The following is a 25,251-nucleotide window of genomic DNA, read 5'->3' on the forward strand; positions in this document are numbered from 1 at the left end:
GCTCTAAGTGAATGAAAACATCCTGCAAAGTTTTAAATCTGAAAGTGCACCGTGTATAAGTTATTGTCTCTCAAAAGAAAGAGTCGACTCTGAATCATTGAAACGAGTCGTTTTTTTAAACGAATCCCAAGCGTTTCATGTTGACATCAACATGGAACATTAGCATATTGCCCGCCCACTTGTTCTTTTCATGTTGGTCTGAATGAAAATGCAAATTCATTCTTTGCCACTAGGTGCTGGTAAAATAGCTGTTTCCCCGGTAACGCTGTACACAAAGCAGCACTGCGCTTACAAACACTTAATAGGGGCACTTTAACAACGATACCGGGTTGATTCCCCTAGTAAAAAGTAATATTTAAAATACATTTATTTCATACCAAGTAGGGCTGCACGATAAATCGCATGCGATATTTAACACGCATCTTGTCAGAAAGCATGGAGATTTACCGCTGATTACAGAACCGGCTTTACTCATAAGATGCGCGTTAAATATCGCATGCAATTTATCGTGCAGCCCTAATACCAAGTATAGTTCAAATCTATTCATATAGTTCTTATAGTTCAAATCTAACATATATATGACATATCGCTCGAGACTTACTGATATAAAAATTGTAATAAAGCTTTATTTGGAGTATCACTTGTGCACAATGCACATCTCTTAATATGAAGCCTAAAATGTCTTTTAATGTCACTATTGATGAGGATTGTATGATCTTTAGATAATATCGTTCTTTAAATGTGAGATATTTAAAGTGTACCTGAAGTATACTAGCAATAGTTCCACTTTAGCCCAATCAAATATACTTCAGTATATCTTTAGTTGGACTTCAGAACTACTTCCGCACAATTAAAGTGCATTAAGCACAAAATTAGTTGTTCCAATTTAGCAGACTTGAAGTATACCAGTTTAGTATACTAACAGTACAATTGCAGGGTATTTTTATTAAGTACATAAATATGTAAAGGTATTTGTAGTATACTTTTATTTTTCACAAGGTTCATTATTGTGGAATCTGAAAAAAAGTGCCATGTTATTATGTTGGCAGCAGCTGGGATTTTAGCACAGCTTCGTACCTCATTTTGCCATGGGATGGAGACACTGCCAGTGGCAAACTTGGAGTAGAAATCATTGTCTGTTTGGTCCAGGTTGACACCCTTAACGGTGGAGAACTGCTCAATGTCCAGAACATCTTTACAGTAGACCGCCCTGGGCTATGAAATTAGCAAAGAGGGGAAACAAAAATGAAAAACAGAGCAATGAAAGAATTTTATAGAAGTTTATTTTTTGCCATGGAATAAAAAATAGAAAAGGTAATTGCGAGTTTTTATATTTTTTTCTTGCCATTCTGAGTTTATATCCTGCAATTCTGAGAGAAAAAGTTGTATGGCGAGTTTATAACGTGCAATCGTGAGATAAAAACTCAATTACTACAATTATCTTTTTATTTCATGAGCTTCCATAGAATTTAACTCTATAAAGCCTACTGTATCGTATTTTATATGCACATTTCTATGGCCTCTAAATTATCAACATAATCAAAACTTTGCTTAAAAGTCTGTTGTACACTACCTACTACATGCCTTCTGTCATTTGATTGATATTTTATACTTTTTTAGCAAGTAAATGACTTGTAAGTATAATTGTTAAAAAAACAAGTCCCCCTCAGGTTGCGGTTCACGTTTTTTTGCTCTGAAATCATTATTGATTTAAATAAAGTAAATGTACAGTAAAAATAACTTATGTTGTCCGTAATATTTCAAGATGAACATTTACTGGATGGAAGCAATCAAGGTTTACTTGATTATTCATACATAATATTTTATTTATTTTTTATTTTTTTTAGAAAAATCATGTTAAAATATGAGTTTCAAATATGATCCATCAGGCTTCTGAGGAGCATTTATTTGTTAATCTCTTAATCATCATTGTATGGCATTGCATTATATGTTTTGCCCCCACAATAAAAACTACAGTGTTTTTATTAAAAAAAACTAAGCATATAAATATATTATTGGGATATACAGAGTGACAACTGATATTAATATGCATTTTATGTAAGTAGACTGCTATGAAGATCTCACTGATTTACAAGCCATCAGAATTGTATCTTACTTTCTGGTCATATAAATATTATCATCTGCACTGATTTGAATGTTTTTGCTCAGGTTGGGCCTCTGGATAAAACTGAGGTGTTTTTCTTCCCAAATATGAGCTCCGTATTCTCACTATATCATACTATACGAGTCATAAAAGCCTGATCAAACACGATACTCAAAAACACATATGCAAACTTCATCGATTAAAAAAAAATATTTTGTCTACAGCTGCAATAGAATATTCAGATTTTTCTGACTGTTATTTCAGGCACATGAGAACAGGAACTCACATCAGGCACAAAGGAAGGTTCCAGAATGCCGGCCTCCAGCCTCTTGAAGTTGATGTTCTTGAAGAAGTGGTGGGCTTTGACTCCAGCAGCTCCGTCCGCCTGGCAGCCGAGCCTCTGCTTGGGATCTTTGGCTAACAGCTGCGGGACAGAGAGCGGAGAGCAGCCAGTCAGACGTTAGGAACACAGGTTTGTACATTCTTTAAGAGTGGAATGTAACCTATTACACCACAGCCGAAGCTGGTCAATGGCTTCCAAACACTAGGAAAAAGAGTGCGTGTGCCAAATGAAGACATTTAAATGGGGCAAACATCCTAAAACTAGGGTCAGCAATCACAAACCAGACATCACAAAACCACACACAGGAACGAGTTAGGCTGGGATCTTTCGTGAGCTCGTATGTGGAGGCCATTTGCATGAGGACAAAGAATTTTAAATTCAAAACAGCTAAATGGATGGTTCACCCAAAAATTGTCATCGATCACTCATCCTCATGTCATTCTGATATTCATTTGACTTTAAATCTTCTGGTGAAAACAAAATAAGAACATCACATTTTCCATACCAGATTGAGCATGCAGTGAAGAGCAAAACAAGTTCTCCACGCGATTCGTTACCTATTATAAAGTCATATGATAGTTTTGTGTGAAGACCAAAATTTATGTTACCCTCTGCTGAAACTCTCAAATCTAATTTTGTTTGGGGGCAATACATTTTTTTCATGTTTTTGAAATAAATCTCTTCTGCTCACCAAGGCTGCATTTATTAGATCAGAATTACATTGTGAAATATTATTACAATTTTAAATGTTAAAGTTTTCTTGCAATATATTTTAAAATGTTATTTATTCCTGTGATGTCAAAGCTGAATTTTCAGCATCATTCCTCCAGTCTTCAGTGTCACATGATTCTTCAGAAATCATTCTAATACGCTGATTTGCTGCTCAAATTTTTTTTATTATTATCAATGTTGAAAATTGTTTTGCAAACCATTATACCGTGATTTTTCATGATTCTTTGACGGACAGAATGTACAAAACAAAATATTTGAAACAGCAACATTATAAATGTGTTTACTCTCATTTTAATCAATTTAATGCCTTCTTGCTGAATAAAAGTATTACTTTCTTACAATAGGTTCATAAAAGTGTGATTTTGATATAAATAATTACTACAATTATTGAACTGCATGAATAATTGCTTCCAAAATTAAATAATTGGATTTTATATTACCCATGTACAAAATCAAATTGTTAAAATATTAATTGGAACATATTTACTTTTTATTATGTTGTCACTCTCTAAGATTAACACTTTATCCCCTATTAAACTACATGTAAATTTGTTGTTTTTAACATTTATGTATTATACATCATATACATATTTAACATCGTAAGGCCACATATTAACTTTATAAAGTCCTAAAAATTCTTTTTGTGAAATATTTCTCAACTTTTCTCTGTTTCCGTTCACTTATACTGAAAAATAAAGTCATATGGGTTTGGAGCAACGTGAGGGTGAGTATATGCCAGTCGCATGACACAACCCTAATAAAAGGCAACAGAGGTTCTTTACAATAAATTTAGATTATTAAACAATCCTGAACTGAGCTGGTCTCAGAGAGCTCATTATCAGCTTCTTTCCCAGCAGAAAACATACACTACCAGCCAGAGAAATGAGCCAAACATACAGAATGGACTCAACTTTACCAGCTTTGTGCGCTCAATCAATGGGCTCTAAATCAGCTTCTATGGCGCGTTTGACTGAAGAGATAATGTAGCTTTGGGTACAAGCTCTTAGTTGTACACTGCTGCGTCATCTTGGATGTTGACCAGCATAGAAACTTCATGCTTTGTGTGTGTGTGTGGCCTCACCATCCTACAGATGGCTTTGGTGTCTTCTGAAAACTTGTCGCTGTACTCCTCTTCCTCCTCTTGCACCCTCTTCTCCACCTCTTCTCTCTTCACTCGTTCTTTGCGAGCGCGGAAAGGCGATCGGCCGGCGGTCATCTCATAGATCAGACAACCCAATCCCCACCAGTCCGGACTCATGCTATAGCGCTCGTTATTGATCACCTCTGGAGCTGTTCGTCAATACAGTTTGAGTTCATCAATCAATAAACAACATTTGAATGTTTCATATTGCTATGAATAGATATCTAGCAGGACTGATCGGTGCAGCTACAAACAAATATTTTTGCCTTTTGATTCTTTCAATAGATACACTAGCATTCAAAGGTTTGGGTCTGTAAGTTTCTGCTCACCAATGCTGCATTTATTTGATTAAAAATACTGTAAAATAGTTATATTTTTGCAATGAAAAATATTTTCAGCATCATTACTCATTTTCAGTGTCACATGATCCTTCAGAAATCATTCTAATATGCTGATTTGCTGCTCAAGAAACATTTCTTATTATTATCGGTGTTGAAAATAGTTGCGCTGAATCTATTTTTGTGTAAACCATGATACATTACTTTCAGGATTCTCTAAATCACAAATGAATTCGAAATAGAAATCTTTTGTAACAAGGGCATTTATTTAATGCATTATTACTGCATGTATCCTTTCTTTAAAATGTTAAATCCCCAAACTTTTGAATGGTACTGTATATCAAGAATTAATATGTTTATTGAATTCCCAAAAATACATTAAAAATAATGATTTGTTTATAAATGAGAGATGCTATTATGCTTAAATTGTACATTGCCAACAGAATCACTGTCAATATATAGTGGATATTCAACATATCTCCCAGTGCAAATATATATATATATATATATATATATAAATCAGTGCAGTTAAAGATCATTACCCATGTAGCCCACGGTCCCCACTCGGCCACGGATCTGTTCTCCATCAGGCACTTTAATGGCCAGCCCCAGGTCTGAGATCCGGATATGACCTTTAGGAATAAATACATAATGCAAAATGCATTTATTGTTGCATTTCACAATTTAACAAAATGTAACTCATAGAGGGACAGAAAAAGTGTAATCAGTACAATGCAATTCCATATTTAGCTCACTTGAAGGAAAAATTTATTTGACTTACCATTATCATCTAAAAGTATATTTTCTGGTTTTAAATCCCTAGAATGATAGAAAGCAACATACATAAAAATGACTTAACCATATAATTTCATCATCACTTTATGAGGCTTTTGAGGCATTTGAGGATGTAGAGTTGCACACCTGTAGACGATAGACTCTCTGTGCAGGTGCTCGAGACCGCAGCAGATCTCAGCGGCGTAGAACTGCACACGCTCCTTCTCGAAGCCTGGGGTTCCCATGTTATAGATGTGAAACTTCAGATCACCACCGTTCATTATGGTCAGCACCAGACACAGGGCATCTTTGGTCTCATACGCGTATGCTAAACTAACCTGAGAGCCAGAGAAACGAGAACGATCAGAATATTTCCGTTTTGAAAAATACAAGCCTTTATTAAATTTAAAAAAAATGGGAGGGAGACAGGAAGGCACTGAGGAATATGCATTTGAGCCTGTCTTGTCTGGCCACTTGTGACTGAATCACAAAAGATGTTTATACCAGGTGTAAACTAAGCCAGAGGAAAGGAGATGAAAGATCACAGATAAATGAATGAATCCACTTACCACAAACCTGCTGTTGACTTTCTCCAGAATCTGTTTCTCATTTAGAGCCATGGCCTCCCCCTTCCTCTTCTTTATCCTTTTCTTCTCCAGCTTTTTGCAGGCATACATTTTACCTGTGGCTCTCACCTGGCACGCACACACCTGCGCACAGATGGACATATATTATCATACACAAAAGGTTACCTGCTGCCTAAATTGCATGTGCGAAAAAAATTGTCCATTGTCAATAGCATAGAGACGTGTAAAGCACAGCTCACACAGAAGTCAGTTTCTAACCAAGCAGCTTCGTGTTGGTCAGCACAGAGTGAATTTGCATTAAAAGTTACACTCACACCAAGAACGATAAATATAAATATAACATTGTTCTGAATTTAAGAGAATCCCTTACGAAAATTAACCATGGTTTTATCACAAAAAAACAAACATGGTTAACCATGGTTTTGCTACACTGACCACAGTTTAACCATGGCATTTGTAATACGACTGTGGTTATAAAAATGGTAGTCAATACACCAAAAACCATGGTTACTTCACTATTACTATAATAAAACCATGGTTAATTTTCATAAGGGATAGCATAGTCCGCACCACAACTGTAACAAAATAGATGAACAATATTGTTAGGAGGATCACTTTCAGAACGATTTTTTCCAGATAATAAAAGAAAAACACTGACAGCCAATCAGATTCCTTTAAAATTTAAACTAGACAGAGAAACTCATCGCCGAGGTCTAGAAAAACCACCCACAAGTCAAACCACCTTTTCAAAGATGTTTTAATGAAAATTTATATCTGCAAAACAATTGGTTATGAATTAATGGAGAGTAGTTCATTATGACAGGCTAGCAAACTGTGTAAAATAAAAGTTACCTCAGGTATCCTGAAATAGTTTCGACAACATTGTGTCTTGCCTTCTTTGTAAAAGACTATAGTTTAAACTAGTGTCGTTTTTAGTTTCAGTATGTTAGCTAAATTCGCTGTAAGGTATCAGGTTTCCACAAAACTATAAAATTTTATTACTGATATTAATAAAAAAAAAATTCTTGAGCAGCAAATCAGTATATTAGAATGATTTCTGAAGGACCACATTGTGACACTGAAGACTGGAGTTCTAAACTTTTGCTTGTGTACAAGTTGGTCATGCAATTTTGCCACAATGACCAACAGAAAACCACTTGGTTCGAAAGTGACTTCTGTGGGAGTTATGCTCCATACATAGGGTCGCCAACCGTCCTGTATTAGCCGGGACGTCCAGTATTTTGGGCCTAACTGATTTCCTTGATTGATTGATTTGATTGATTGATTCCCTTGTCCCGTTTTTTTGACTGCTACACTGATCTAACCACTGACTGATACAACAGCAGCAGTGCTGATCACTTGAGAATGATTACCGATACCTGTCATCAACCAATCACAGCCCCCCTCACGCAGTATACGTTAAGTAAAGCAGAAATCGTGAACATAAAGGCTGAGGAACCCTCTGACGGCTGGTCGCTCACGCCTCACAGCAAGCGGTGCTCGCGCTAATGCCAATTCCGTCCGTGTTTTGACTTCAGTAAATCAGTTTTGGTGAATACAAACTACATGATTATTTTTCATGAGTCCAACATCCCGCCGCGCAAGAGACGTGATCAGTAAGGGAAGTCGTCTTTCACTATTGTAATGTTGTTAAATAGAGAAAAACATTTAATATTTAAGTAACTAGTAGCATAATTCTTAACCTTGGACCTTATTCTTGAAACAAATGACCAATAAAAAAAAGCAGCCCATAGTAAGCCCACCAAAAGCAGCCCATATTAAATCTATAAGCTGTCTTTAATCGAAATAAGTTGGCAACCCTATTCATACATCACTACACTATTGACACTTTTTTTGCAAAATTTTGCAAATGTGATCACAACTTCATACGCAGCGACTTTGCACGTCACCACAAATGACGCTCTTTATGTGAGGCAGACGGGAAACTTGACTCAAAGCTGATTCCAGCAGAGTTTGATGTTAGCATATTGCTAAGCTAATAGCAAGACCTGAATCAACCATTCTGGTTATTAAGTGAAATACAACGAGACATTATGATGTCGCAGCCTATATTTCGAGCACACTTGTGACGTCTAAAAATACATTCTAGGTAGGCAGCTCACTAGGTTTTGATGCCGAGCAAATGAGTAAATATTCAGCACACACACAGTTCAGGTCATCACTGTTCACAATATCCTCACCTCTCCAAAGCCTCCTTTCCCCAGAACTCTGTACTGCCGAAACGTGTCTTTTGTGATGGGTTGTCTAGAAATAAAACCACAAAATCTGATATCAAACCAGCACAGACAGGAAACTGACATTTTAGCATTCAGATCCATTAACAAAACTAGCTAGAGCACAAGCTACATGTTACACACTACATTACAATTATAAACCACAGTCAATAAGAAACACATTTTCCACCTGATTTGTGAAACAAAGCCTTCTTAGAATTGTTCGTAGAAAAAAATCAGAACTTTTTTTATGGCCCACTTACGTAGATGCAAATATGTTCAAATCAGTTTATATCTAGCACAGACGCTGCTGTGTAACTCCAATGTTATCGTGACCAAAACATGACTGTTTGCTTTCATGTGTTGAGCTGTTAGCAATTACGCTAACAAATCATTTAAATGGATTAGCATCCGAACTGCCATAACAGCTGAATATGATTTATCAAGATGCAGGACGTCTGGTTTAAGCCAAGCAAAACAAAAGAATGAAATAGTGCACAAATGGTAGACTAAGCAGACTAAAAGGCTAACGGACAGAGTAAAGGGAGATAAAGTGCGGAACCAACCTTTCGAGCATTTTCCACTGGAGGAAGCGGTCGAAGTACATGCTGTTCTGATAGTCAGCAAAAGGAGCACCACTTAAGTAGTCATGAAGAGCTCTGTGAGAATTAAAACAGCATGGAGACCGTTAGACCATAGGCAGCTCTGGGAGTACCAGAAGTAAAGATTACAGTAAAGAGCTAACATTAAGCAGTAGTGTTTACTTCTGTAGAAAACAATTCAATTCCCAGTGGAAAAACTGCACTTATTTCTGAATACTGTCTTTATTACATAGCATGCAATATTAGGATGACATTGTCCAAATTATTGTATGTTGAAAACAGTATGTGAAAGGTGCAAAAAAAATGTGTTTTATTATTATTTCAAGTATTTTGGAATATTTTTGCACAAAATTATTGCAGCTTGTTCAAATGTTTGGGAACAGTATGATTTTTTTTAGTCTTTTTTTTTTAAAGAAATTAAGCAGCACAAATGTATTCAACATTGCTAATAAAAATAAATGTTGATGAAGGATCATGTGATATTGAAGACTGAAGTAATGATGCTGAAAATTCAGGATTGAATCACAGGAATAAATATTTAAAAATATATTAATATAAAAAACAGCCATTTTAATTTGTGATAATATTTCACAATACTACTGTATTTTTGATCAAATAAATGCAGTCTTGTTGAGCATAAGAAACATTCGAACAGAGGTGTACTTCCCATCACTAGTGCAGTACATATCTTCAGCACATTGTGTAAATAATTGTGTAACTTGCATTAAACCATAGTAATTGTTAAAAAGTATAAATAAACAAGTATTTGTTTATATGATATATAATTATTTAAATAATTAATAGCATTTGAATGCAAATCTAAAAACACCTTATGATATCTGTAACAAGAACAGTTGGGGCCGGGGTTAAGGTGTCTGAATTAGCTTAGTTTAAAAGCAACAGAGGTCCAGGTGTTCACACGTGTGTTTGAATGCGTCTTACTTGCGACAGTCACTGAAGATCTCTTTGCAAGGGCTCAGTTCTAGATTTTCTCTGCAACTTTCAGCAAGACCTTCAGCTATATCTACACACTCAGAGGACTGTAGAAGAAACAACATGCTCTCTGATTACTGATGCATTCCAAAATTAACACACACACACACACACACACACGTTTGTTTCTGTGAATTGTGGGGACTTTCCATAGACTTCTATTACTTTTATACTGACCTAACAATATTTTTTATCTCCTAACCTTAAATCTACCCCTTAGAGAAAACCTGTTTGCATTGTTACACTTTCAGATAAACATAATTTACTATTTTTAATCATTTATTCCCCTTGTGGGGACCGCAGGCCAGGCCCCACAATGTCATAAATTTCATGTTTTACTATCCTTGTGGGGACATTTGGTCCCCACAATGTAGCATAAACAAGTACACACACACACACACACACAACAGGAAAGTTAAACCAAATCACACCTGCTTGGTGAGAAACTTCTTGATGATCTCATCTCCTCGACTCTTCCTCTTCTCATCAGGTGTCACCTCGTAGTCCTCCTAAACGACCAGATACAAACAAATGACTCACAACAAGTTATAAATGAACTTTGAGATAAACAAGCCATAACATAATCCAAAATATACATGATACCTTATGACATAATGCATCTAATTTAGATGTTAATGAAATAGTAGCCAGCCTGAGGAGCCAGGCTGATGCATGTTGCATTTAAAAATGGCAAATTGCAGTTTTTATTGAAAATAAATGAATAAATAAATAAATAATTTTATAAATAAGCTAAAGCTAAATAGAAAAATTTGAATAGAAAACATACATATATAAAAATAGTATTTAATAATATAATACATTTAGTAATATAGTATTTATAAAAAATTGAAAAATTGTATATCAATCTAAGCTAAACCTGCTTACTAGGGGTCCAACAACCCAACTTTTAAGGGGGTATGCAGTAAAAAACTATTTGCCATTATTTGTATTTTTTTTTAATAAATAGTGTATTATTATGGTCAAATCCATTTCAGAACCCGCATTATGTAAAAACAAAACTATGGTTAGTCACTTTATAAGTCAGTCAGACAGTGTCTTCCTGTCTAAGTAGGTCTTTATTCCTAGAATATGCTGCAATGTGGCCCAGACTTTATGTATTAGTCAAAGTACTAATGTAAGGCTAATTTGGACCAGACTTTGCGCCGATACTCAAAAACCTCGAGACTAACGAAACCGAGACAGACAGAGAGTATTAAGTGAACTCAAATCACTTGTTCAACACTGGAAAACAGAAACTACATCCACTGACTTCACCATTTCAGTCAGTATCCATTTCTATATGCTGAATGAGGCAGAGGCATCGTGTAATTGAGTCTGTGAGTGATTACACACAACAGTCTGGCACGTCCTTTCCCTAAGGGCCGTAAATGTGCCTGTGTGTGTATTGGGGGGGGGTAATGCTTGATGACACCCTCATGAACACCCTCTCCGGCCCTCGTGCTCTGTGGATCCCATTACGCAAGACTCTCCATGACCAGCTGCCCCCACTCGGTTCCATCCCGAAAGATGTAAAAACAAGCTCGCGCGCCTACACCGAAGCATATGTACCCGCAAATAGGTTTTCGCACAAATCATGTGTCCGCACACGCGTCACACATATGCTTCACGAGCGCACACACACACATGCTTCATGAAGCCCACCGTGTGTGTGACTTCAGGTTGCTTGGTAACCAGCCAGTCAACACGGCTGGATTCCATAAGGTCCTGGAGCGCCACAGCACGGCCCAGCAGCGTCACTAAATACATTGAACGTCATTACATAGTGGGGGACTGTGTGTGTGTGTGTGTGCGCGCGGGCACTGCGTCTCGACACATGCAGCAGTATGATTTCCATTCCGCTTAACACATTTGGCAATTCCTTCATTAGAAGATTTAAAATAGTGCTGTGAGTAATGAGGGAAGAAAAGAATGTTACACGGAATGTTCAGAGTTCAATAGAAGCTGGTTCTATGAAAATAACTGCAGATAGTGCCTAAGTTAAAGAAAAAAGTTCCCCCCAAAATTATTAATTTGTCATCAATTACTCATTGGGGAAGCTCAAACATGCTTGTGTGATGCGAGAGAACAAACCTGATTGGTTTTCGCTTGTCAAGCAAGCATGTTTGAGCCTTGTTTACCATATTCGACGTGCTCTATGTATGCGTGTTGATCTATGTTTATATCTGAATAAAAGCCTAAAAATAAATGTGTTCATCACAGTGGTGGGTGATATACCGGTAGACATGATTAACCGGTAGAATTTGTCAAAAAGAGATTTTGGACTATTGTCTCTATCGCGGTTACACGCTCACGTGACATTGCTGTGCTACGTGGTCTCAAAAACGTACTGTTTGCATGCTATTTTAAGCATTGTGGTTTAAAAACAAGTGATTTTAAGCCGCTGAAACAATCAGCAGCGAAAGAGAACTAATTTCGCTATATGCGTGCGCTGTCAGAGAGGTGCGAGCACGTGATGACGGTGCTCATAGAGCGCAGGGGTATTGAATGGACTTATTTTTGCCTCTTTATAGGCCTTTAACGGTTAAATACACACACTTGTATGTGTCAAATGCTGGTATTTGCAAGTATTCTTGTAAACGCAGTAATTTAGGTCTTAAGCGAGAGCAAACAGCTGTGAAAGAAAACAAGTGTAAACAGTATATTGGATCGGGCAGCTCTTAAAGTGACAGCAGTATTCCTGCTTTTCTAATATTCCTGCTGTCTGTCGTTCATGTTAAACAACAAAAAAGAAAAATATCTCATTGCTCTTGACTAAATCCCTTTTGTAACTTTAATAAGACGAAATCTATATTTAATTTACCTAAACATTATACATTCATTAAATGTGCGTAGACACATAGTTATGTGTAAACCCTGTGTGTGAACGTTTTCATTTCTGCATGAATCTAGAATAACATTTATATCCAGCTACTCCTTTTTTGTGTCAGTAGGAAATATATAATTGGACATACAATTCTACAATTAACACAATTTTAGTTTTTCAAACAACGTGCACTAGGCGGTTAGCGAACTACAACACACTGGGCCAGCTAACCAATCTGAGCCCATTGCAAATGGGGAGGAACCAGGAAGTCAACAGATCGTTTTTAGAAGAACGGAATAGCAGTGTGGAATAAAGGTAATATATGTGAAAAATAATGTGATTTTTTAAAAACGAAGCGTGAACACGTTACAGTGCACCCCATAAACACAATCAAGCCTTCGAAAAAAGCCGGTAGACCACCCCTTTAATAATAATAATAATAAAAATTACAGTACTGTGAAAAAGCACACTGGATTATTACAGTATTTGCAAAGATTTTTGAAAAACTAAAATTGTGTTAATTGCATAAATGTCCAATTATATATTTCCTACAGACACAAAAAATGAGTAGCTCGATATAAATGTTATTCTAAATTCATGCAGAAATGAAAACGTTCACACACAGGGTTTACACATAAATATGTGTCTACAAACATTTAATGAATGTATAATGTTTAGGTCTTGTTGCTATACTTATAAAACCATGTGTATTGTAATATGTGACCCTGGAGCACAAAACCAGTCATAAGTCGCATGGGTATATTTGTAGCAATAGCCAAAAATACATTGTATGGGTCAAAATTATAGATTTTTCTTTTATGCCAAAAATCATTAGGATATTAAGTAAAGATCATGTTCCATGAAGATATTTTGTAAATGTCCTACCGTAAATATATCAAAACTTAATTTTTGATTAGTAATATGCATTGCTAACAACTTCATTTGGACGACTTTAAAGGGTTAGTTCAGCCAAAAATGAAAATTAGCTTTGTTTTACTCACCCCCGAGGCATCCTAGGTGTATATGACTTTCTTCTTTCAGACGAATCCAGTCGGAGTTATATTAAAAATTGTCTTTGATCTTTCAAGCTGTTTAATGCCACTCAGCGGGTGTTGCATGCATCAGTCCAAAAGAGCTTAAATAAAAATCGCCCATCCATAAAAAAAGTGTCTCACACGGCTCCGGGAGGTGAACAAAGGCCTTTAAACAGCTTGAAAGATCAAAGACAACTTTTAATATAACTCCGACTGGATTCGTCTGAAAGAAGAAAGTCATATACACCTAGGATGCCTCGGGGGTGAGTAAAACGCAGCCTAATTTTCATTTTTGGGTGAACTAACCCTTTAAAGGCGATTTTCTCAATATTTTGATTTTTTTTGCACCCTCAGATTCCAGATATTCAAAATATGTATGAACTATTTCATATGTATGAACTAACAAAATATGTATGAACTAATTTTTGAACTATTCATCTTTTTATTCTGTAAATTTGAAAAAAAAAAAAAATCATGATTTATACAAAAATATGAAGCAGCACAGCTCGTATCTCAACCAAATTGTCCTATCCTAACAAACCATACATCAATGGAAAGCTTATTTATTCAGCTTTCAGATGACGTATAAATCTCAAAATTGACACTTAAGACTGGTTTTGTGGTCCAGGGTCACATATTTATTCCCCGGTTCCAAGTACTTCTATTGTTAGCTCCTTACTGTGGCAGTGATTTTTTTCTCGGTACATGCTGATGTTTTTTTGTGGTCCTTGTACTGTCTGACTGACTGAAGTAACCTGTACCGAACCTAGAATACATCTTTTTACACTCACATTACAACTGTAGATGACAGAGACATTGAGAAAGGAGACCGGATTTAAATTCTGCTCTCTTGGCCTCTTTTGAATGGGGAATGATGGAATTTGCAGGAGAATTTGCTATGCCTGCATGTTAAAGGTCACCGCATGGAAAAAAGCAGAAAATACAAACACACAGAGAGAGATCCAATCATAATAGTGGTTTGAGAACAGACCTACGTCAGTGGCTCTGAATGGTACAGTAGAGCCACCAGGCCAACACAAATGGCGGGCTGCCTCTGACACATGGGAACTGGGCCAATCTGATGTGTGCGATAACATCGGACTATTCCGCCTCCACCAAGATAGAAAAACAAAACCTGGACCAAAAAGGTCAGTGGCATGCACATTTCATTCGTCTTTGTGTACACATAAACCCAAATAACGTGTGAAGAGGTTTCTCGCATGAAGGTCTTGTGCTTCTTTCCTTGTTTCGCACACACAGATCTCACACAGACAGTGCGGTCTATCTCGCCACAACAATTGAGATCCCGCTACTTTCTGACGTCAGAGCAGGCCTCAAAAAATCCCCCGGGCTCTTTCCTTATGGTGGCTCGCACAAACACATGCATACACGCTCGCTGCCTGCAGAACATATGCATACATATATCAAACACACTCATGCATTTTCAGTTCAATGCATCTCTGTGTTTACATTCAATTTGTTATTCAAAGTCCAATCCTGAACTGATTTGAATGTATGCCAGGTCATAAAGGGCAATTTTTTAATTCTTCTTGAGAACACAGATTAATTGGGTGAATCTCACAAAGTCTGTCAAGAGGACGCTGGGGCCATATTTCACCCTAAAAATCTAAAGAAATTGCGAAATCGAGTTTGTTTGTAGCTCTTTTCACTATTTAACAAGATCTCACTGCAGTTCAGTAATGGAAACCATTCTGTACCATGATTTTTGTATTAAAATAATCATAAAAGTAGCTAAAACAAATAATATTATGAAATATAAATGTGTAATTTAGATGATATACACCGTTCAAAAGTTTGGAGATTTTTGTTTTTTGAAAGCAAGGATGCATTAAATTGAGAAAAAGTGACAGCAAAAATGTTTGAAATGTTACAAAAAATTTTGATTCCAAATAGTTCTTTTGAACTATTCATCTTTTTATTCTGTAAATTTGAAAAAAATAAAAAATATCATGATTTATACAAAAATATGAAGCAGCACAGCTGTTTTCAACATTTATAATAATGGGGAATAGAAATGTTTCTTGAGCAGCAAATCAGCATATCAGAATTAGTGGTTAAACGGATCGTAGTCCCACGGTTCGGCACGCATGTGATCCGCAGATTAATTGCAAAATGTAACCATAATAGAGTATAAGTTTATCATTTGTTCGTATTTACACAAGCAAGCGAATTTTAAACAATTCCAGAGAGAAAAGGCGAAAGGGAACTCGATTCGTTACTCGCGCGCTGTTCTCTACGCACACAGCTGCACACACATGAAGCGCTCCGATCCGTGGGTCAAAAACCGTAATGTGATCCGAATCTTGAGATTTGTGATCCCTTGAACCACTAATCAGAATGATTTATGAAGGATCATGTGACACTTAAGGCTTGAGTAATGATGCTGAAAATTCAGCTTTGCATCACAGGAATAAATTACATTTTTAAATATATTCAAATAGAAAACATCTATTTTAAAATTGTAATAATTTTTCAAAATATTACTGTTTTTACTGTAATTAGATAAAATAAATGCAGCCATTCAGAAAATACTTTTGAATTTTTTTTGGCACTACAGTAATAAGAATTTTGGGGTCCTATTTTCTAGTGGCTCTAAAATACACTGTCTACTTCAGGCAAAATATAATTTAATTTTCTTGTCTTTTGATTTTAGGGTTAATTATGACAGTCTCCATGAGATTCACTCCGAGTAAATTCCCCAAACAAGGAACTATAATTATGAATAATTTAAATAGAAATAAGTAGTCCTATGCACCTTTAATGACAGCTACTCTTCCTAAAATAACACCTAATAAAATCCCACACATGATTCCTACAATAATTTTAATTAAACACATGCCATCATGGCATTTTCCCTTCATTATCTAAAAATCTTCCGCTCTTATTTCATTAGCTGTAACATTGTAACCCAGGCACGATTACGGTGCTTTTATGTTAAGGACATTTTTGTTTTATTTTATTTGACTTTCAAATGACATTTACGTTCTTCCCTGAAACCCATCAATAAAGCTTCCCTATTCACTTACACAGCTACACCGCACAAAGGGTTTTTGTTAAAATGAGAAGGAGAACGTTCCAAGACACCATAAACAAGATTAACACCTTTTCCAAGTCCTAAAAAACACAAATATGCTGCCCTATGTTTTATGATGGCGACTCCCTGTCATGGGTTCAGGTTCCCAGGGGTCAGACTGTTTGGGGTCTATAGGGGTGTTGGAGAGACCAGACAATGGCCTCATTCAGAGACCACATGCCGGCCCTGATATTTTGGGCTTTACTCCATGATAGCCCAAGCTAGTCATGTGGGAGGCATGTTGTCTAGGGCAGTGGAACATTGATGGAGGGTTATAAGAAACCAGAGAGATTTTGAGTGGGCAATAGATTTTCAAAGAAGATGAATGGCTTGAAAGAACCAGCAATTAGTGACTAAAAGCTGTTTGGGCAATCCTAAATAAATTCAGGTGCATTGCGAGCTGGAGAGGTGTGCATGTGTGCGCAGACGTACCATGGCGTCCAGGAGTTGGATGCATCGCTGCAGCTCTGGTCGGGTCTCACAGTAGAGGCGGAACAGAAGTCTCCCGATGGGCTGCTTGTCACACAGGCTGAAGTAGTCCCGCTCTGAGACACAAAACAACAGGTAAAACTTTACAAAAAAGTACTGTGGTGATACAGTGATACTTTATTAGGCCACTATATTAGGTACACCTTGCTAGTAGCAGGTTGGATCCCCTTTTGCATTTACATCTGCCTTAATTCTTTGTGGCATGGATTCAACCATGTGCTACAGACATTCCTCAGAGATTTTGGTCTTTATTGACATGACAGCATCACACAGTTGCTGCAGATTTGTGGGCTGCACATCCATGATGCCAATCTCCTGTTCCACCAAATGCCAAAGCTGCTCTATTGGATTGAGATCTGGTGACTGTGGAGGACATTTGACTTTAGTGAACTCATTGTCATGTTCAAGAAAGCAGTCTGAGATGATTTGAGCTTTGTGACGTTATCCTGCCGGACGTAGCCATCACACGATAGGCACACTGCGGTCATAAAGGGATGAACATGTTCAAAAACAGTATTCAGGTAGGCTGTGGTGTTTAAACAATGTCAAGTTGGTACTAAGGGGCCTAAAGTTTGCTCACAAGCAGCAGCAGCCTGAACTATGAAGGCAGGATGGATCGTTTATGCCAAATTTTGACCCTAGCATCTGAACATTGAATATTTGCTGCAAGAATATTGCAGCAAAAACCAAGACTCATCAGACCAGGCAACCTTTCTCCAATCTTCTGTTGTATTTTGGTGATCCTGTGTGAATTGTAGCCTCAGTTTTATTTTCTCAGCTGGCAGGAGTGGAACCCGGTGTGGTCTTCAGCTGTTGTCGACCGTCTGTTGTGTGTTCAGAGATGCTCTTTAGCAAACCTTGTTTGTAATGAGTGGTTATTTGAGTTACTGTTGCCTTTCTATAAGCTCAGAACCAGTCTAGCCATTCTCCTCTGACACTCTGGCACCAACAAGGTATTTTCATTCACAGAACTGACACCCACTGGATATTTTCTCTTTTTTTCGGATTTTCATAGTTGTGCATGAAAATCCTAGCAGATCAGCAGTTTCTGAAACCGAAATCACCTTTCTTCCCCATTCTGATGCTCGGTCGTCTCAACCATGTCTACATGCCTAAATGCATTGAGTTGCTGCCATTTGATTGGCTTATTAGATATTTGCGTTAAAGAGCAGTTGAACAGGTGTACCTAATAAAGTGGCCAGTCAGTTTATATACCATGCGGTTAATAGAAAGGGACATACTTTTAAAGAAAGAAAACTGAAAAATGATAATTCCATCATTTACTCAACCTCATGTCTTTACAAAACCTGTATTATGGATAGAGGTCGACCGATATTGTTTTTTTGACAGCCGATGCCGATGCCGATATCTTGGAAAGCAGGGGGGCCGATAGCAGATATAATTTGTTTTTAATTTTAATTAATATTTAAGAAATATGGAATCATTTGACAATGGATTAAAAAATAAATGTGTAAAATAAACATACTTATACTTTAGATGACAAAGTATTTTTCACAAATAAATAAATATTTAATAAAAATATAATTAAAAAGGAAGTAAACACTGTAACCAACAGGGCACTCAGTATTCTGGGAAGTTTATGTGCATTGGGAATCAAATAAAGCCAGGGTAACACTCATTTTACATCATACAGCACAAAGAGAAAATGACATGAATATGACAGTGGGCAAATGCATAAAGTGCAGCATAATTTGAAATCACGAGTTTAAAAGTTTAAAGCATTCAATTCACACGGACCGACCGTCGCACAGAGAACACGCGATCATGCTGGATAAAAATGCACACTTCACAAGATCTCACAGCTGGATTCGACTAAGTTTCGAACACATCGGCCAAACAGATAACTTATCGGCCGATGCAGATATTTGAAAAATGCCAAATATCGGCCGATTTATCGGCCTTGGAGATATATTGGTCGACCACTAATTATGGAATACAAAAGAAGGTAATTTGTTCAAACAATGAAAGCCAGTAGGGACCAACGCTGTTTTGAACACCACTGACTTTCATTATAGGGACAAAAACTTTAAGACACCTTATGCAGAAAAAATAAGTCATAAAGTTTTGGAGTGCTATGAAGGTGAGTAATACACAACAGTTTTCAACATTGATAATAAGAAGAAATATTTCTTGAGCATCAAATCATCATATTAGAATGATTTCTGAAGAATCATGTGACAATGCTGAAAAATTATCTTTGCATCACAAGAATGAATTACATTTTGATATACATTTAAATAACTGCTTCCTATTTTAGTATTGTAAATATATTTCACAACATAACTTCTTTAACTGTATTTCAGTAACATTAAAAATCTTAAGAACTATTGAACAGAATTGGTGTGTATTCCATAAATTAAAAAGTTTGAAAACTGTTGCTGGGGTGACTTAAGTTTTGAAATTAAATTGAAAAAGTTGGATAACAGTCACTCCTCTTCTGTTGCTCAAGGGATTGTGTGCGATATTAGACCAAACAGCATGCAAGGAAACATATTTTGCAACTCCACTGGGACAAGTATGGCATCCAGGCACCTCTGACACACTACTTTCAACTTGATGTAATTTGGGACGCGCCAATTCTCATCTCAGATGCTATTTCTCAGACTGTAAGCAAACTGGGATTAAGCCAATGGCAATGTAAACTCCGAGACAGCTAAACAATGGCAAACAGCAACTTGGCCAGAACAACAACACAGCTGACAAGGAGCATGAAAATGACAGGAAGTGTATAAACAAGACACACAAAGTGTTGATACATTACCAATGGTTTTGCTCAACTCTGTGCACTGACTGATATGAGGGAAACGAAGGATCTCCCTCCATTTTTTACTTCTTCCTTTCCGTTTTCCTCCTCCACCTAGACAGAAAAAAAGACAAAAGTAGCCATTAAAACTATTTCCAGAAAATATCAAGACAAACAACATTTGTATGCTTAATAACATGGGAAAAATATTCATCAATAATAGAATATTGCACTTTCCACAAATCCCGAAGAAATAAAATACATGTAAAGGACAATACAAAGCAGATTTTTGTTTAATGCCTTGCGAATGTTGTTTCATGCTGTCTTTAATTGCCAGGACACTTTATGTAAACGCTAATTAGCTTTGAACCTCATGAAATCTCCTTGTGACTTTGAACATGTGCAATGCAATAAAACATGTCAGCATCTGGTCTCTCAGGCTGAGAGTAAGTAAGCTATATTTAAAACGAGAGTGTCATTTCTGACGTCAGCGCAGGTCAAAAATATGCATTCCCTCCCAAGAGAAAAGCGGAGCTTTTACAGCAAACCGTGTCGTGCTCTGCAATAACTGTTTATCTTATGAAGCATTCAAACTTATACGGGCCAATAAAACAGAGCTGCTTCTGCTACACATTCATTAGTTACAAAAGTGCTCTTTATCGCTTCTTTTACTCCGGCGGATTTGAATTCAAGGAGAATAGAGTCTATGGTGTTCCCACTCTGGAATGGGAACATGGAGCATTTAGCCATTGACCATTCCAGCATTGTGAATAAAGCTGAATGTCTCCAAACACAAACAATCAGGGTAGTTAAAGCCCAAGACTGGTCCTTAAAGACATTCATCTCACGTACATGACATGCCTCGCTAATTAGGAGCCACTGGCTCATGAGACGCCACAAATCAAACCCTTTCCCACCAAACGGCAGGACTGTTAAAGTGATGTTAGCACTAGCCAGATTTAGCCACCTTAAATAAATATATAGTTCAGTCATGAAACTCTAGATGGCGCATTCTGACGGGGTGTTAACGTAACTGATGATATTCAGAGAGTTAAACGACTTGGTTAGTCAAATTTATGCTAAATTTCGCAAACCAAAAATGTTCATTGTCTATTGTCAATAGTGTAGAGATGTATGAAGCACAGCTCACACAAAACACTTTCAAACTAAGCAGCTTTCTGTTGGTCAACAGGGCAAATCTGGGTGACCAACTTGAACCTGATGCAAATCTACATTGGAAATGTTTCACCCTTAAGCGAAATTCCCAATTGCGTGGATTCCTATTAAAATGACTGGATTTCGCCCACTAAAATTTGCAAAACAAAGGTAAATGTAACCGCACAGTAAGTTTGTAATTTGCATTTAATTGACATAAATCTTTTTCACAATCAACTCTTAAAGATTTGTTGATTGCTCTTCTGTGTTTGCATTGTCATGGTTTTAAAAATGTGTAGTTTTATGATGGTTTTTACATAGGGTGACCAGACGTCCTGTTTTTCCCGGGACAGTCCCATATTTCAGCTCTATTTTTAGTGTCCCGACTTATTTTGAAAAAATCATGTTTTGTCCCGTATTTCCAAATTTCTTTACGACTGGGAGATCAGAGCAAGTAGTAGAAGTGTTCTGTCACGCGAGAAAAGCCTAATCAAAGGTAACTACGCTTGTCGTAGGACAAAATTACCATCCAATCACAATTTGTTATCGATTGCAGTAAGTGAAGGTGGGATAGATAAGCGGATTCACGCTGAATGACACCAGAAGCGCTCTCTCGGCCGCGTGATCCCAGTTCTGCGATCAGTTCTCCTTGCGCCTTTATTGTCAAATATCTCCATCATGTGGAGTATCTCACGTAAATACAGCCGGTTATGGCTTAAGTGAATGTAAACAGGTGGGTGAAAACCGGATATATGTGTCAGTATATTAGATTCATTCGGTCGTAAAGGGACAGCAGCCTAATTAAATACCTGTCCGTCTCATTAATGTTAATCAAACAACAAAAGATGTTAAATAAATGTATACATGTTAAGCCTACTGTATTAGAAAAACAGTTAATTTAATATTTAATTTGTATCTATTGTATTTGTCTTATGGTTTGTAATTTGCTTCTTTATTTTTATATAATAAATAATTATGTATGTGTGGTGTGTGTGTGTGTGTATATATATATATATATATATAATTTAGATATCATGAAATACAATTTCTCATATCGTGGTCATAGATCAACCCCCCTCCGTCCCCCCCGTCCCATATTGAACCATGAGAAATCTGGTCACCCTATTTTTACATATCTAAAAATTGAAAGCCAGAATTTGGGCCTGGGACAAAAGACAACAAAAACTACATAAAAGCCATGTGAAAAGTAGGGAATATAAATGCGGGCAAGGCAAAAAGTTTCCAAGCCAGTTTTAATATGACAATCCCATAACACACACAAAAAAAGTTGGTTAAATTTGTTAGTTTTAATAGAAACCAATCCATGGGCTATAAATGCCAAGAAACGTCAATGTTTTTCATTTTACAAACCTTCAGACTGCAGCAGAAACCAAAAACGCTGTGTTGAGGTCTATATTAGAAAAGGACAGAAAAGATTGCAGGCCATCCGCAACAAACGCAATGATCTGATCTTGTGAAATGCACCATTTGCCAAAAACCTGCTGCTTACATAATCCTCAATGCGTGTCTGTTACAGATTTAGGGGAATGTGACGGCAGGAGTAATGGTGACCATATTGCCACAGAAAAAACAGATGCCAATCAAAGCAGGGAGGAATGTTTGCTTTACATCATCCTGCCAGAGGTCCGTTCGAGTCAGAGCATGCATTACACGCCGGCTCGAGTCAATGCATCAAACAATGTAAAACACCTGGAAGAAAGTGGGTCAGAAAACGGAGATGTAATTAACCTCCTTCCTTTCAGTCTATCTCAGAGCCAACTAGAAGAGTCCGATCGACTGAGAAGGTCAGAAGGCTCGTCGCTCACTCATCCGAGTAATATAAACAAGAATCGAACTTTCTGAGAATGACATTTAGAGAGCTTGATGGAGCTCTTGCCGATTATTACAGCTGGAAAAGCGAAGATAAAGCACCGCCCTTATGACTGCAGCGGGATGGGGATCCGGTCTCATTGGTGAGGTTTAGGTGGATGCCAGGCGTATGCAGCTTTATGTAAATGTATTGTACATATATGCTCAACTAAAGACAACTCTAAACCTGAAGCCAACAGATGGCATCAGATTAAAGAAACTGTAGCAACCATGTACGTTTTTGGAAATTATTGGGAGCATGGGAGAAATCTCCAGTGCCTTCTATAGCTACTCTCTTACATGTCTCCCTATGGCAGAACAATTGACATTGATTTCATCACTTACGCACATTCAATCCTAAAGATCAGTTTCAAAAAGAGAGAGAGAGAGAGAGAGAGAGAGAGAGAGAGAGAGAGAGAGCGAGAGAGAGAGAGAGAGATAGAGATAGAGATAGAGAGATAACCAGGATTTATGCTGGTTTTATGAATGTAAGTTTACATTTAAAGACTTTTTTAAGACCAAGTAAAAAAATGTAAGGAATAAATTGAGCAAAACAATCTGTCAACAACATGTTTGCAAGTGTAATTGTATATATGTGTGTATATATATATATATATATATATATATATATATATATATAGTATGTGTGTGTGTGTGTGTTATATACACAAGTTACATTAGCAACACAACTTCCAACCAATCTCCATTACCTTAAAAAAAATAAAAAATAAATAAGAATAAAAAAATTATAAAAAATAACTTTATAGCTTTGCTTCCAACCACTTTACTGAGGAAGATATTATTTTTGCAAGGCATGCAACTTGACTTTGAATCTTAGACTTTCTGCTTCGATTTAAAATTGTGAATTAATAGTTTAAGAAACTCTGCAGAAACTCTGTCGACACATTTAGTTGTTATCAGTATCAAAGTGAGCGAGGATTCAGTCCAGGAATTCATGGCATGAAATACTGTGGGCCACGGCACGGTCAGGCGCATGTGTGTGCACGTATCTTCATTTAGGAACAGCAAGCACCCTTTTCATATTGTGACTGACATGCCTTTATCAGTTTCCCAAAACCAGCTTAAGTCATACTTTACAACATTTCTGCTGAATAAGTGAAAAAGACTGTCCTGTAGGTCAGTTATATTCAACATTATATTATATTCAACAGAAGTTTAATATCTTAAAATGTGTCCCATGGTGGCTAGCCAGCAGGATTTGTGTATTTCGAGAAGCTCCTGTGAATTGCCAAAAGTTGTACTAGGATGTGCTGGATGTCAAACACATTCATAATGTTCAATAAAATCGGGAAAACAAAGAGGCGGGTCTTAACATGGACGTTCTGGACAGTGTTGGGATAAGCGATTGCCAAACACTCGTTTTTAAAAAATAAAACGTTTCTTATGTTCACCATATACATTTTAATGTCTTTCACAAAGCTCAAATAGTTTTAGGTTGCTTTTAATTTATGGATTTTGTGACTTCCGCACTATTATTTTTGGACTATTATTGGTAACATTTGACTGTCAATGAATTTCGACAGTTAAAATAGCCATCATAGTCTGGACAGCATTTATAGAAAACCCTTGCTGTACATCAGCTGATCAATACTAAAACACACAGCATATAAAGAATGACAGGAAATCAATTTAGTGTCTCTTTGTGTCCTTACACACACACACACACACACACACACACATGATAGTGTTACATGTCAGGGACTGGCTTGTTAAAAACAAGAGGCCATATTACGTTGAAGAATTAGTAAGCCTGCCTAATTTGTTCCACAAGACTCTGACTACACCCTTTTGTTTTATGTCCGTTTTATGGATGTGACCTAATGTGCATGATATAAAAATACGCTTGACAGTCTATCGCGCATCTGTCAGAGACACTGCAGACACACACCCCGCATGACGGCAACATCTCGTCATTTACTGCAACGCTCTTTTACTGTTGATGATTGTTTTACTTGGTGATTCAGAGGTTTAAGTCTTTAGAGAGCAAATTAGCTACAATTAAATGCGGATTATATAACAATTCAAATAATGGGAAGCAGAGTTGTTATAGGAACGATAACTGTAAAATAAAACAATACAATAAATTGAAGAACCTGTTCAAGTAATTACGCTCACTCGTCTGTGAGCATCAAATTAAGGATATGTTTATTGAC

General features: G+C 36.8%; 1 protein-coding gene across 2 annotated transcripts in view; it reads right to left on the reverse strand.

Annotated features, from left to right (window-relative positions):
- Positions 1-25,251, reverse strand: part of grk5l (G protein-coupled receptor kinase 5 like) — a 53,392-nt gene that overhangs the window by 3,035 nt on the left and 25,106 nt on the right. For both annotated transcript variants that reach the window (XM_016574128.1, XM_016574129.1), the window contains exons 2-14: positions 20,072-20,167; positions 17,233-17,345; positions 10,280-10,357; positions 9,798-9,895; positions 8,820-8,912; positions 8,221-8,284; positions 6,002-6,142; positions 5,580-5,770; positions 5,440-5,477; positions 5,201-5,290; positions 4,261-4,469; positions 2,391-2,528; positions 1,078-1,215 (exon numbers count right to left, since the gene is read on the reverse strand). In XM_016574128.1, coding sequence (XP_016429614.1) covers positions 1,078-1,215; positions 2,391-2,528; positions 4,261-4,469; positions 5,201-5,290; positions 5,440-5,477; positions 5,580-5,770; positions 6,002-6,142; positions 8,221-8,284; positions 8,820-8,912; positions 9,798-9,895; positions 10,280-10,357; positions 17,233-17,345; positions 20,072-20,167 — 1,487 coding nt within the window. The remainder of the gene's footprint in view (positions 1-1,077; positions 1,216-2,390; positions 2,529-4,260; positions 4,470-5,200; positions 5,291-5,439; positions 5,478-5,579; positions 5,771-6,001; positions 6,143-8,220; positions 8,285-8,819; positions 8,913-9,797; positions 9,896-10,279; positions 10,358-17,232; positions 17,346-20,071; positions 20,168-25,251) is intronic.

Source organism: Sinocyclocheilus rhinocerous, unplaced genomic scaffold (genome assembly GCF_001515625.1).
Source record: "Sinocyclocheilus rhinocerous isolate Xijiao unplaced genomic scaffold, SAMN03320098_v1.1 scaffold533, whole genome shotgun sequence".
NCBI lineage: Eukaryota > Metazoa > Chordata > Actinopteri > Cypriniformes > Cyprinidae > Sinocyclocheilus > Sinocyclocheilus rhinocerous.